We start from the raw sequence: 14,974 nt of genomic DNA, 5'->3' as shown, positions 1-14,974 counted from the left end.
GATCGTGTAGAAACGTTGAAAGTTTTTGTATGTAACGTTTGGCATTTCTATCATTTCAGGTTAATAAATAACATTCTTTTGAAGTGAATGGCAGAGTATGCTCGGACTCAGTCAACAAAGACAGTGCAGCGTTCCTTCTTCACGAATTTTGCAAAGAAGGCACCAAAAATTTCAAGAAAAGGGCTGGAATGTGGCTTTCCACACTTGCTCTTCTAACACTCATCCGAGGACTATGCAGGAAGGCTTACGGCATACTACCCTGAAAATGCCTGGTCGCGTCTGATCTCAGAAGCTAAGCAGGGTTGCGCCTGGTTAGTACTTGGATGGGAGACTGCTTGGCAATATCAGGTACGGTAAGATCTTATGTTACGAAGGGGTAGATTGCTCGCTTAGCATGTGAGAAGTAGTGGGATCTCTAAGATGCATGGAATCTAAGGGGGGACCAGTGGCTTCAGTAGTTACTGCGTCAGCCTTACAGCCTCATAGCTCTGGCGTCCTGGGTACAAATCCCGGTCGGTCCTGTATGAAGTTTGCTTTGCGATCGACTGGCCACTGATTCTGGGTGCCCCCAGCAAAAGGAAATTCTACTTGCACAAGTACGGCAAACTCCACACAGGACCGACCAGGATTGGAACCCAGGGCGCCAGAGCTGCGAGGCTGACGCACTAACTACTCAGGCCATGTTATTATGTTAATGTCTCTTGGAGATCCCACTCCTTCTCACATGCCAAGCGAGCACTTGAGCTAATGCCCCTTTGTAACATAAGAGCTTACAGCACCTGGTATTGCCAAGCAGTCTCCCATCCAATTACTAACCAGGCCCAACCCTGCTTAGCTTCTGAGATCAGACGTGATCGGGCGTTTTCAGGGTAGTATGCCGTAAGCCCAACTAGGACATGAGATCCGATATTTTGAGTGGCACCTATAATTTGAGCAAAATCAAACTTTTACGTGTTTAGTCCACATTTTTCATTGAGTTCGCCCCACAAATATACAAGTACAATGATATTTAAAGCTTGACCTTAAAGTACCTCATCCACCATGAAGGCCCTCGTTTCGGCTTAGCTTCGTGTGTCGGTAGTATCTTTGCCTTTTTTTCCACATGGAGAAATCGGAGTCTTTTAGGGTCAGCCAAAAAAAATGGCAGTTACCAGGGAAACAGCTTAATGTCATGGAAAAAGAAGAAAAGTACGGAAAGTAAAAATGTGATGAGTTCAGACCAAAGTTAAACCCTCGGCAAAGGATGTTTCGTGGTCCCACAGACATTACGTCGCCGGCAGTCAAAGTCAAACACGGGTCATAAAACAATTGGGGTGTATGTATGCGTGTTGAACCTGTTAACTTGATTTCTTTTCTTGTGGCTTGGCTTTGTAATTCTTTTCTTGATCATTTTCAGATATTGACGAATGCGCAGATGGAAGTCACTTGTGCCGTTACTCTCAGATCTGTCAGAACACCGTCGGTGGATACAGCTGTATTTGTCCCAGAGGGTACCGATCTCAAGGAATTGGTCTGCCATGCCTAGGTAGGACATAAAACTTAATTTCATTTTTTTTTTTTAAATCACCATTTTTGTGCAATACCTTTGTCGTCATACCTATGTTCTTTGTTTTTAGACATTGACGAATGCCTACAGACACCAAGCCCTTGCGCTCATCAGTGCCGCAATGTGCCCGGCAGCTTCAGGTGTCTGTGTCCCCCTGGAACCGTGCTTCTCGGGGATGGGCGCTCATGTGCAGGCCTGGACAGAGGACGCATCTTCAGTAATGGAACCAGAGTCAAGGCGAGACTTCGGCCCCAACTGGTGTCGACCCTTGGCAGGCCCATTTTCTCCCGTCCTTTTGGGGTATCTCGTATCACCAGGCAGAGTTGCCCTGTAGGATATAGCATCAGAGATGGCGCATGCATTGGTAAGCATTCATCATCACATACCTGTCAACGTATAAGTTTTTCCCGTATGTAATACGTTTTTTATAACAACTTTTGTATGGGAATTTTTTTCAAGTTCGTTTTTTGTAAAAAACCTATCTTGTTTTACCCATTTTGGCTGTAATCCAGATCGTCTCGGTCACTGGTAGCAGACGAAAACGTCATCATCGACTACCATCCGCCTTTTCACTATACACATAATATAGCGCATCAGCAAGCAATGTACCCAGACAATCAACCTGTCAGCGTCATACAGCGACATTTACAGAATCTTGAATTTAGTGCATTGACTGATTGGGCACCTCGTCCACTTTGGAGAAAATTTAAGACTTTTAAGTGCGCTCTTTCTGAGTAAATATGTGCCTCGTTGCATTTGTACGATTTTTTTAATCGCTTAATAAGGGGAATTGCAATCATTAGTAAGGGGAGCAATTGGCCAAGGTTGACAGGAATGACATCCCTACTGTATACTAAGTTGCTCTTTGTGTAGACGTGGATGAATGCCTGCTCCGAAAGCCCTGCCAACACGAATGTCGAAACACGATTGGCAGTTTCCGGTGTCTCTGTCCCCCCGGCTACCAATTGCTACCCAATGGCAGGAACTGTAAAGGTACCTGTAAAATCAATTCATCATGATGTACACTATCTGTCCCACAATCACTCCAAGTAAATTTTCTCCTTCACTCTAGACACGGACGAGTGTTTAGAGAAAGGCGTTCAATGTGGCCGCAATCAGATGTGTTTTAACACTGGAGGAGGATACAAGTGCCTAGATACTCCTTGCCCTGCATCCTACCAGCGTGGAAGAAGCCCAGGGTAAATCCGCTGAATATAATATCTATGATATTGTGATTTTAACACTTGTTTGTTTTTTTCAAAGGACATGCTACAGGCCGTGCGGTCTAAACTGTGCCAAAGGAGGTTCTCCTCTGCTAATGCAGTACAAATTACTCACCCTTCCCTCTGGGATACCGGCCGATCACAACATCATTCGACTATCCGCCTTCTCACAGTCAGGCGTCCTGCAAGAACGTACCTCTTTTAGCATCCTGGAGCAAGAATCCGAGTCAGGTCTGGACGATTGGGCGTTTGGCATCAAGGACGATGCCGGCCGTGGGATCATCTACACCCTGCGAGTTTTGGACAGACCTGAATTAGTGCGACTCAAAGTGCAGGCCGACACCGTGTTACGGCAAGGCCGGGGGACCTACCAGAGCATTTTCAACATCTACATCTCAATCTCGGCATTCCCCTACTGAGCAACCGCCACTATGGATGACTACGGCTCTCAAAGACCTCGAGATACTTTTCTACCAAGATGGTTTCGTTGAAATTTGACCGTCATGTGGATTTTGGGTTCCACATACATCATCTGATTGGTCGATTAAAGACGATACCTAACTGTGACAGGTAAATCTTGCCTTTAGTGTGAATGGAGAACTTCTGTTCCAAGTTTAAGAGCACTTAAAGAGAAAATTTGTCCTGCGGTAAGTATATACGCCGTAATACTCTTCTATTGACCAAAACCTTCCATAAACTTGGCTCTTCTCGTATTTAAGTGTGTCACTGTCCTGGTGTACTTTTACTGGTATTGTTTAATTAGGGAGAATATATATCAAAATGATTAATTGCTTGATCTTTCACAAGAGCCTTTCTAAATGTTTACCATTAATGACAAAATCATGAATGTGCTCACTTTTTTGCAGGATTATTTTACATTTTTAAAAATGCAACTATGTGTCAAAGTTTGTCGCGGTGTTTCAACTGGTGCTGGTGGTGTTCTACACAGATTTTTTTTTTACTGTTCTTATTTTTGGAATCATAACATTACGCGCATTGATTATATTTCGTGGTGAAAAAAATGTTGATCCCCCTAAAGTTTTGTGTTTTCACTGTAATGGCTCTTGAGTTTTGGCAGGAAAAAAAGAACATATTTTTTAAAACTGTCAAAGATATATTTTCCATGACAATTCCATCTATGAGAAAAAATATACTCACCTTAGACGGAATGTGGCTTTTCTTTGACAATATAAACTGTATTTGTTAAAGATGAAGTGTTGAGATAAACAGATGAGAATAAGCTTTGTATTTGGGCACTGAGTCTTGGCACAAAGGTGTTCCTGCTCCCACTGGCTCCTAATAAAAGGAAAAGAACTCAAAATGACGTCAAGCACACTTAAGTATGTTCCACAGCCTAACTATTATAACCAGGTCAACGACCGGTATCTGGAAAAGAAATTGTGAAACAACTATTCCCATCAAAACCTGGTCTCCAAAAGACTTTTATATCTACACGGGAGCTTAATAAGGTAATATAGTACATATGGTGAATTAGTTGTGTTTATTTTACATAAACAGTAGAACTCAGGCCTGAAATGCTTTCACTAAGATTGAGTTTTTTTGTTTAATTATTTGTTTTTTATGATTGTACTAATATTACAAGGTTAATGAGAGCTTGCTATGAGTGTCTTATGGGTTTTAGAACGTTAAGTTTTCTTTGCTATTGGAGAATAGTCGACAGCTTTCCCATAAAAAAATATCGAAATTTTGGAAAATGTTCTTTTTCCATCATACATCAATCGTACTAAAGCATTCCAATGATTGGACATGCAAAATCTGGAGTTGTAGACTTTATATACACTGTCAAATTGTAAAATTCCGTACACTAGAGTCTGATCCGAAATGAAGATGGAAAGTACTTTAAAATAACTTTAAAAAAACAGATGGAAATCAATCTGTGACTCCAATTTAAAGTTTAAGTTTGTTTGCTGTCCCTTCTTTAAAAGACGATGGATAAACATAATCAAGATATCCGACTGTACGTTTTACGTCACTCTGTTTTCTTGATTTTGAGGAATGCGTAATATGCCACGTCCTGTAAATGCTTTCAAATGATGATTGCATCTATTCTTTTGAGATTTGTATTTGTTTGAGTCTTTTGGTGAAAACCCAAAGAAAAGTTGGCTCAGGTTATTCCTTTGCTTCGCAGCAGATGGAGCTGATGTCAGATTACTGCATAAATGTTAACAATTCCTCGGCACGTTACTGTAGGGTCTCTTTGCTGTCTTTACATGGTAGTTTTTTTTTAAAGAAAAAGAGCCTTACTATGCATGGTCGATTTTTAGGAAAAAAAGCCTTACTATACTATGTCGTTTCTTAAGAAAAAATTCTTTCTATACTATGTCGTTTTTTAAGGAAAAAAGCCTTACGATACTATGTCGTTTTTTAAGAAAAAAAAAGCCTTACTATACTATGTCGTTTTTTTAAAGAAAAAAAGCCTTACTATACTATGTCGTTTTTTAAAGAAAAAAACCTTACTATACTATGTCGTTTAAGAAAAAAAGCCCTACTATACTATGTCGTTTTTTAAGGGAAAAAGCCTTACTATACTATGTCGTTTTTTAAGAAAAAAGCCTTACTATACTATGTCGTTTTTTTAAGAAAAAAACCCTTACTATACTATGCCGTTTATTTAAAGAAAAAAAGCCTTACTATACTATGTCGTTTTTTAAGAAAAAAAGCCTTACTATACTATGTCGTTTTTTGAGAAAAAAAGCCTTACTATACTATGTCGTTTTTTTAAGGGAAAAAGCCTTACTATACTATGTCGTTTTTTAAGGGAAAAAGCCTTACTATACTATGTCGTTTTTTAAAGAAAAAAACCCTTACTATACTATGCCGTTTATTTAAAGAAAAAAAGCCTTACTATACTATGTCGTTTTTTAAGAAAAAAAGCCTTACTATACTATGTCTTTTTTTAAGGGAAAAAGCCTTACTATACTATGTCGTTTTTTAAGAAAAAAGCCTTACTATACTATGTCGTTTTTTTAAGAAAAGAACCCTTACTATACTATGCTGTTTATTTAAAGAAAAAAAGCCTTACTATACTATGTCGTTTTTTAAGAAAAAAAGCCTTACTATACTATGTCGTTTTTTTAAGAAAAAAAGCCTTACTATACTATGTCGTTTTTTAAGGCAAAAAGCCTTACTATACTATGTCGTTTTTTAAGAAAAAAGCCTTACTATACTATGTCGTTTTTTAAGGGAAAAAGCCTTACTATACTATGTCGTTTTTTAAGAAAAAAGCCTTACTATACTATGTCGTTTTTTTAAGAAAAAAACCCTTACTATACTATGTCGTTTTTTAAGGGAAAAAGCCTTACTGTACTATGTCGTTTTTTAGGAAAAAAGCCTTACTATACTATGTCGTTTTTTTAAGAAAAAAACCCTTACTATACTATGCCGTTTATTTAAAGAAAAAAAGCCTTACTATACTATGTCGTTTTTTAAGAAAAAAAGCCTTACTATACTATGTCTTTTTTAAGGGAAAAAGCCTTACTATACTATGTCGTTTTTTAAGAAAAAAGCCTTACTATACTATGTCGTTTTTTTAAGAAAAGAACCCTTACTATACTATGCCGTTTATTTAAAGAAAAAAAGCCTTACTATACTATGTCGTTTTTTAAGAAAAAAAGCCTTACTATACTATGTCGTTTTTTTAAGAAAAAAAGCCTTACTATACTATGTCGTTTTTTAAGGCAAAAAGCCTTACTATACTATGTCGTTTTTTTAAGAAAAAAGCCTTACTATACTATGTCGTTTTTTTAAGAAAAAAGCCTTACTATACTATGTCGTTTTTTTAAGAAAAGAACCCTTACTATACTATGTCGTTTTTTAAGAAAAAAAGCCTTACTATACTATGTCGTTTTTTTAAGAAAAAAAGCCTTACTATACTATGTCGTTTTTTTAAGGGAAAAAGCCTTACTATACTATGTCGTTTTTTAAGAAAAAAGCCTTACTATACTATGTCGTTTTTTTAAGAAAGAAACCCTTACTATACTATGCCGTTTATTTAAAGAAAAAAAGCCTTACTATACTATGTCGTTTTTTAAGAAAAAAAGCCTTACTATACTATGTCGTTTAAGAAAAAAAGCCTTACTATACTATGTCGTTTTTAAAGAAAAAAAACCTTACTATACTATGTCGTTTTTTAAGAAAAAAAGCCTTACTATACTATGTCGTTTTTTAAGAAAAAAAGCCTTACTATACTCTCGTTTTTTAAGGGAAAAAGCCTTACTATACTATGTCGTTTTTTAAAGAAAAAAACCCTTACTATACTATGTCGTTTATTTAAAGAAAAAAGCCTTACTATACTATGTCGTTTAAGAAAAAAAGCCCTACTATACTATGTCGTTTTTTAAGAAAAAAAGCCTTACTATACTATGTCGTTTTTAAAGAAAAAAAACCTTACTATACTATGTCGTTTTTTAAGAAAAAAAGCCTTACTATACTATGTCGTTTTTTTAAGAAAAAAAGCCTTACTATACTATGTCGTTTTTTAAGAAAAAAAGCCTTACTATACTATGTCGTTTTTTAAGAAAAAAAGCCTTACTATACTATGTCTTTTTTAAGAAAAAAAGCCTTACTATACTATGTCGTTTTTTAAGAAAAAAAGCCTTACTATACTATGTCGTTTTTTAAGGTAAAAAGCCTTACTATACTATGTCGTTTTTTAAGAAAAAAAGCCTTACTATACTATGTCTTTTTTAAAGGGAAAAAGCCTTACTATACTATGTCGTTTTTTAAGAAAAAAGCCTTACTATACTATGTCGTTTTTTTAAGAAAAGAACCCTTACTATACTATGTCGTTTTTTAAGAAAAAAAGCCTTACTATACTCTGTCGTTTTTTAAGGGAAAAAGCCTTACTATACTATGTCGTTTTTTTAAGGGAAAAAGCCTTACTATACTATGTTGTTTTTTAAGAAAAAAGCCTTACTATACTATGTCGTTTTTAAAGAAAAAAGCCTTACTATACTATGTCATTTTTTAAAGAAAAAAACCCTTACTATACTATGCCGTTTATTTAAAGAAAAAAACCCTTACTATACTATGTCGTTTATTTAAAGAAAAAAACCCTTACTATACTATGTCGTTTATTTAAAGAAAAAAGCCTTACTATACTATGTCGTTTAAGAAAAAAAGCCCTACTATACTATGTCGTTTTTTAAGAAAAAATGCCTTACTATACTATGTCGTTTTTAAAGAAAAAAAACCTTACTATACTATGTCGTTTTTTAAGAAAAAAAGCCTTACTATACTATGTCGTTTTTTAAGAAAAAAAGCCTTACTATACTATGTCTTTTTTAAGAAAAAAAACCTTACTATACTATGTCGTTTTTTAAGAAAAAAAGCCTTACTATACTATGTCGTTTTTTAAGGTAAAAAGCCTTACTATACTATGTCGTTTTTTAAGAAAAAAAACCTTACTATACTATGTCGTTTTTTAAGGGAAAAAGCCTTACTATACTATGTCGTTTTTTTAAGAAAAAAACCCTTCCTATACTATGCCGTTTATTTAAAGAAAAAAAGTCTTACTATACTATGTTGTTTAAGAAAAAAAGCCCTACTATACTATGTCGTTTTTTAAGAAAAAAAGCCTTACTATACTATGTCGTTTTTTAAAAAACCTTACTATACATGATCATTTTTAAAGAAAAAGCCTTACAATACTATGTCGTTTTTTAAGAAAAAAAGCCTTACTATACTATGTCGTTTTTTAAGGGAAAAAGCCTTACTATACTATGTCGTTTTTTAAAAAAAAAGCCTTACTATACTATGTCGTTTTTTTAAGACAAAAACCCTTACTATACTATGTCGTTTTTTAAGAAAAAAAGCCTTACTATACTATGTCGTTTTTTAAGAAAAAAGCCTTACTATACTATGTCGTTTTTTAAGGGAAAAAAGCCTTAATATACTATGTCGTTTTTTAAGGGAAAAAGCCTTACTATACTATGTCGTTTTTTAAGAAAAAAAGCCTTACTACACTATGTCGTTTTTTAAGAAAAAAAGCCTTACTATACTATGTCGTTTTTTAAGGGAAAAAGCCCTACTATACTATGTCGTTTTTTAAGAAAAAAGGCCTTACTATACTGTCGTTTTTTAAGAAAAAAAGCCTTACTATACTATGTCGTTTTTTAAGGGAAAAAGCCTTACTGTACTATGTCGTTTTTTAGGAAAAAAGCCTTACTATACTATGTCGTTTTTTTTAAGAAAAAAGCCTTACTATACTATGTCGTTTTTTTAAGAAAAGAACCCTTACTATACTATGTCGTTTTTTAAGAAAAAAAGCCTTACTATACTATGTCGTTTTTTTAAGAAAAAAAGCCTTACTATACTATGTCGTTTTTTTAAGAAAAAAAGCCTTACTATACTATGTCGTTTTTTAAGGGAAAAAGCCTTACTATACTATGTCGTTTTTTAAGAAAAAAGCCTTACTATACTATGTCGTTTTTTTAAGAAAAGAACCCTTACTATACTATGCCGTTTATTTAAAGAAAAAAAGCCTTACTATACTATGTCGTTTTTTAAGAAAAAAAGCCTAACTATACTATGTCGTTTTTTAAGAAAAAAAGCCTAACTATACTATGTCGTTTTTTAAGGGAAAAAGCCTTACTATACTATGTCGTTTTTTAAGGGAAAAAGCCTTACTATACTATGTCGTTTTTTAAGAAAAAAGCCTTACTATACTATGTCGTTTTTAAAGAAAAAAGCCTTACTATACTATGTCGTTTTTTTAAGAAAAGAACCCTTACTATACTATGCCGTTTATTTAAAGAAAAAAAGCCTTACTATACTATGTCGTTTTTAAAGAAAAAAAACCCTACCATACTATGTCGTTTTTTAAGAAAAAAAGCCTTACTATACTATGTCGTTTTTTAAGAAAAAAAGCCTTACTATACTATGTCGTTTTTTTAAGGGAAAAAGCCTTACTATACTATGTCGTTTTTTAAGAAAAAAGCCTTACTATACTATGTCGTTTTTTTTAAGAAAAAAAACCTTACTATACTATGCCGTTTATTTAAAGAAAAAAACCCTTACTATACTATGCCGTTTATTTAAGAAAAAAAGCCTTACTATACTATGTCGTTTTTTAAGAAAAAAAGCCTTACGATACTATGTCGTTTTTTAAGAAAAAAAGCCTTACTATACTATGTCGTTTTTTAAGAAAAAAAGCCTTACTATACTATGTCGTTTTTTAAGGGAAAAAGCCTTACTATACTATGTCGTTTTTTAAAAAAAAAGCCTTACTATACTATGTCGTTTTTTAAGACAAAAACCCTTACTATACTATGTCGTTTTTTTAAGACAAAAAGCCTTACTATACTATGTCGTTTTTTAAGAAAAAAGCCTTACTATACTATGTCATTTTTTAAGGGAAAAAGCCTTACTATACTATGTCGTTTTTTTAAGGGAAAAGCCTTACTATACTATGTCGTTTTTTTAAGAAAAGAACCCTTACTATACTATGCCGTTTATTTAAAGAAAAAAAGCCTTACTATACTATGTCGTTTTTTAAGAAAAAATGCCTTACGATACTATGTCGTTTTTTAAGAAAAAAAAGCCTTACTATACTATGTCGTTTTTTAAGGGAAAAAGCCTTACTATACTATGTCGTTTTTTAAGAAAAAAAGCCTTACTATACTATGTCGTTTTTTAAGAAAAAAAGCCTTACTATACTATGTCGTTTTTTAAGAAAAAAAAGCCTTACTATAATATGTCGTTTTTTAAGGGAAAAAGCCTTACTATACTATGTCGTTTTTTAGGAAAAAAGCCTTATTATACTATGTCGTTTTTTAAGAAAAAAAGCCTTACTATACTATGTCGTTTTTTAAGAAAAAAAGCCTTACTATACTATGTCTTTTTAAGGGAAAAAGCCTGACTATACTATGTCGTTTTTTTAAGAAAAAAACCCTTACTATACTATGTCGTTTTTTAAGAAAAAAAGCCTTACTATACTATGTCGTTTTTTTAAGAAAAAAAGCCTTACTATACTATGCCGTTTATTTAAAGAAAAAAAAGCCTTACTATACTATGTCGTTTTTTAAGAAAAAAAGCCTTACTATACTATGTCGTTTTTTAAGGGAAAAAGCCTTACTATACTATGTCGTTTAAGAAAAAAAGCCTTACTATACTATGTCGTTTTTTAAGAAAAAAAGCCTTACTATACTATGTCGTTTAAGAAAAAAAGCCTTACTATACTATGTCGTTTTTAAAGAAAAAAAACCTTACTATACTATGTCGTTTTTTAAGAAAAAAAGCCTTACTATACTATGTCGTTTTTTAAGAAAAAAAGCCTTACTATACTCTCGTTTTTTAAGGGAAAAAGCCTTACTATACTATGTCGTTTTTTAAAGAAAAAAACCCTTACTATACTATGTCGTTTATTTAAAGAAAAAAGCCTTACTATACTATGTCGTTTAAGAAAAAAAGCCCTACTATACTATGTCGTTTTTTAAGAAAAAAAGCCTTACTATACTATGTCGTTTTTAAAGAAAAAAAACCTTACTATACTATGTCGTTTTTTAAGAAAAAAAGCCTTACTATACTATGTCGTTTTTTTAAGAAAAAAAGCCTTACTATACTATGTCGTTTTTTAAGAAAAAAAGCCTTACTATACTATGTCGTTTTTTAAGAAAAAAAGCCTTACTATACTATGTCTTTTTTAAGAAAAAAAGCCTTACTATACTATGTCGTTTTTTAAGAAAAAAAGCCTTACTATACTATGTCGTTTTTTAAGGTAAAAAGCCTTACTATACTATGTCGTTTTTTAAGAAAAAAAGCCTTACTATACTATGTCTTTTTTAAAGGGAAAAAGCCTTACTATACTATGTCGTTTTTTAAGAAAAAAGCCTTACTATACTATGTCGTTTTTTTAAGAAAAGAACCCTTACTATACTATGTCGTTTTTTAAGAAAAAAAGCCTTACTATACTCTGTCGTTTTTTAAGGGAAAAAGCCTTACTATACTATGTCGTTTTTTTAAGGGAAAAAGCCTTACTATACTATGTTGTTTTTTAAGAAAAAAGCCTTACTATACTATGTCGTTTTTAAAGAAAAAAGCCTTACTATACTATGTCATTTTTTAAAGAAAAAAACCCTTACTATACTATGCCGTTTATTTAAAGAAAAAAACCCTTACTATACTATGTCGTTTATTTAAAGAAAAAAACCCTTACTATACTATGTCGTTTATTTAAAGAAAAAAGCCTTACTATACTATGTCGTTTAAGAAAAAAAGCCCTACTATACTATGTCGTTTTTTAAGAAAAAATGCCTTACTATACTATGTCGTTTTTAAAGAAAAAAAACCTTACTATACTATGTCGTTTTTTAAGAAAAAAAGCCTTACTATACTATGTCGTTTTTTAAGAAAAAAAGCCTTACTATACTATGTCTTTTTTAAGAAAAAAAACCTTACTATACTATGTCGTTTTTTAAGAAAAAAAGCCTTACTATACTATGTCGTTTTTTAAGGTAAAAAGCCTTACTATACTATGTCGTTTTTTAAGAAAAAAAACCTTACTATACTATGTCGTTTTTTAAGGGAAAAAGCCTTACTATACTATGTCGTTTTTTTAAGAAAAAAACCCTTCCTATACTATGCCGTTTATTTAAAGAAAAAAAGTCTTACTATACTATGTTGTTTAAGAAAAAAAGCCCTACTATACTATGTCGTTTTTTTAAGAAAAAAAGCCTTACTATACTATGTCGTTTTTTAAAAAACCTTACTATACATGATCATTTTTAAAGAAAAAGCCTTACAATACTATGTCGTTTTTTAAGAAAAAAAGCCTTACTATACTATGTCGTTTTTTAAGGGAAAAAGCCTTACTATACTATGTCGTTTTTTAAAAAAAAAGCCTTACTATACTATGTCGTTTTTTTAAGACAAAAACCCTTACTATACTATGTCGTTTTTTAAGAAAAAAAGCCTTACTATACTATGTCGTTTTTTAAGAAAAAAGCCTTACTATACTATGTCGTTTTTTAAGGGAAAAAAGCCTTAATATACTATGTCGTTTTTTAAGGGAAAAAGCCTTACTATACTATGTCGTTTTTTAAGAAAAAAAGCCTTACTACACTATGTCGTTTTTTAAGAAAAAAAGCCTTACTATACTATGTCGTTTTTTAAGGGAAAAAGCCCTACTATACTATGTCGTTTTTTAAGAAAAAAGGCCTTACTATACTGTCGTTTTTTAAGAAAAAAAGCCTTACTATACTATGTCGTTTTTTAAGGGAAAAAGCCTTACTGTACTATGTCGTTTTTTAGGAAAAAAGCCTTACTATACTATGTCGTTTTTTTTAAGAAAAAAGCCTTACTATACTATGTCGTTTTTTTAAGAAAAGAACCCTTACTATACTATGTCGTTTTTTAAGAAAAAAAGCCTTACTATACTATGTCGTTTTTTTAAGAAAAAAAGCCTTACTATACTATGTCGTTTTTTAAGGGAAAAAGCCTTACTATACTATGTCGTTTTTTAAGAAAAAAGCCTTACTATACTATGTCGTTTTTTTAAGAAAAGAACCCTTACTATACTATGCCGTTTATTTAAAGAAAAAAAGCCTTACTATACTATGTCGTTTTTTAAGAAAAAAAGCCTAACTATACTATGTCGTTTTTTAAGAAAAAAAGCCTAACTATACTATGTCGTTTTTTAAGGGAAAAAGCCTTACTATACTATGTCGTTTTTTAAGGGAAAAAGCCTTACTATACTATGTCGTTTTTTAAGAAAAAAGCCTTACTATACTATGTCGTTTTTAAAGAAAAAAGCCTTACTATACTATGTCGTTTTTTTAAGAAAAGAACCCTTACTATACTATGCCGTTTATTTAAAGAAAAAAAGCCTTACTATACTATGTCGTTTTTAAAGAAAAAAAACCCTACCATACTATGTCGTTTTTTAAGAAAAAAAGCCTTACTATACTATGTCGTTTTTTAAGAAAAAAAGCCTTACTATACTATGTCGTTTTTTTAAGGGAAAAAGCCTTACTATACTATGTCGTTTTTTAAGAAAAAAGCCTTACTATACTATGTCGTTTTTTTTAAGAAAAAAAACCTTACTATACTATGCCGTTTATTTAAAGAAAAAAACCCTTACTATACTATGCCGTTTATTTAAGAAAAAAAGCCTTACTATACTATGTCGTTTTTTAAGAAAAAAAGCCTTACGATACTATGTCGTTTTTTAAGAAAAAAAGCCTTACTATACTATGTCGTTTTTTAAGAAAAAAAGCCTTACTATACTATGTCGTTTTTTAAGGGAAAAAGCCTTACTATACTATGTCGTTTTTTAAAAAAAAAGCCTTACTATACTATGTCGTTTTTTAAGACAAAAACCCTTACTATACTATGTCGTTTTTTTAAGACAAAAAGCCTTACTATACTATGTCGTTTTTTAAGAAAAAAGCCTTACTATACTATGTCATTTTTTAAGGGAAAAAGCCTTACTATACTATGTCGTTTTTTTAAGGGAAAAGCCTTACTATACTATGTCGTTTTTTTAAGAAAAGAACCCTTACTATACTATGCCGTTTATTTAAAGAAAAAAAGCCTTACTATACTATGTCGTTTTTTAAGAAAAAATGCCTTACGATACTATGTCGTTTTTTAAGAAAAAAAAGCCTTACTATACTATGTCGTTTTTTAAGGGAAAAAGCCTTACTATACTATGTCGTTTTTTAAGAAAAAAAGCCTTACTATACTATGTCGTTTTTTAAGAAAAAAAGCCTTACTATACTATGTCGTTTTTTAAGAAAAAAAAGCCTTACTATAATATGTCGTTTTTTAAGGGAAAAAGCCTTACTATACTATGTCGTTTTTTAGGAAAAAAGCCTTATTATACTATGTCGTTTTTTAAGAAAAAAAGCCTTACTATACTATGTCGTTTTTTAAGAAAAAAAGCCTTACTATACTATGTCTTTTTAAGGGAAAAAGCCTGACTATACTATGTCGTTTTTTTAAGAAAAAAACCCTTACTATACTATGTCGTTTTTTAAGAAAAAAAGCCTTACTATACTATGTCGTTTTTTTAAGAAAAAAAGCCTTACTATACTATGCTGTTTATTTAAAGAAAAAAAAGCCTTACTATACTATGTCGTTTTTTAAGAAAAAAAGCCTTACTATACTATGTCGTTTTTTAAGGGAAAAAGCCTTACTATACTATGTCGTTTTTTAAGAAAAAAGCCTTACTATACTATGTCGTTTT

At 32.0% G+C, this 14,974-nt stretch overlaps 1 protein-coding gene, 1 long non-coding RNA gene and 2 pseudogenes across 3 annotated transcripts in view; 2 read left to right on the top strand and 2 right to left on the bottom strand.

The window, feature by feature from the left end:
- hmcn2 (hemicentin 2) overlaps positions 1–4,144 on the top strand; it is a 47,391-nt gene extending 43,247 nt beyond the window's left edge. The window contains exons 77-81 of the mRNA XM_077600893.1: positions 1,397–1,525; positions 1,617–1,910; positions 2,420–2,539; positions 2,619–2,745; positions 2,810–4,144. Coding sequence (XP_077457019.1) covers positions 1,397–1,525; positions 1,617–1,910; positions 2,420–2,539; positions 2,619–2,745; positions 2,810–3,188 — 1,049 coding nt within the window. The 3' untranslated portion in view covers positions 3,189–4,144. The remainder of the gene's footprint in view (positions 1–1,396; positions 1,526–1,616; positions 1,911–2,419; positions 2,540–2,618; positions 2,746–2,809) is intronic.
- The window catches only part of LOC144074454 (uncharacterized), a 38,754-nt gene that overhangs the window by 3,561 nt on the left and 20,219 nt on the right, over positions 1–14,974 (bottom strand). For both annotated transcript variants that reach the window (XR_013300301.1, XR_013300302.1), the window contains exons 2-5: positions 3,928–4,065; positions 2,966–3,059; positions 1,598–1,874; positions 1,032–1,521 (exon numbers count right to left, since the gene is read on the bottom strand). This is a non-coding gene — a long non-coding RNA (uncharacterized LOC144074454). The remainder of the gene's footprint in view (positions 1–1,031; positions 1,522–1,597; positions 1,875–2,965; positions 3,060–3,927; positions 4,066–14,974) is intronic.
- Positions 243–360, top strand: LOC144075057 (5S ribosomal RNA; annotated as a pseudogene).
- Positions 768–885, bottom strand: LOC144075052 (5S ribosomal RNA; annotated as a pseudogene).

Source organism: Stigmatopora argus, chromosome 5, assembly GCF_051989625.1.
Source record: "Stigmatopora argus isolate UIUO_Sarg chromosome 5, RoL_Sarg_1.0, whole genome shotgun sequence".
Classification (NCBI taxonomy): domain Eukaryota; kingdom Metazoa; phylum Chordata; class Actinopteri; order Syngnathiformes; family Syngnathidae; genus Stigmatopora; species Stigmatopora argus.
This window is presented reverse-complemented; position numbering and strand designations above follow the sequence as displayed.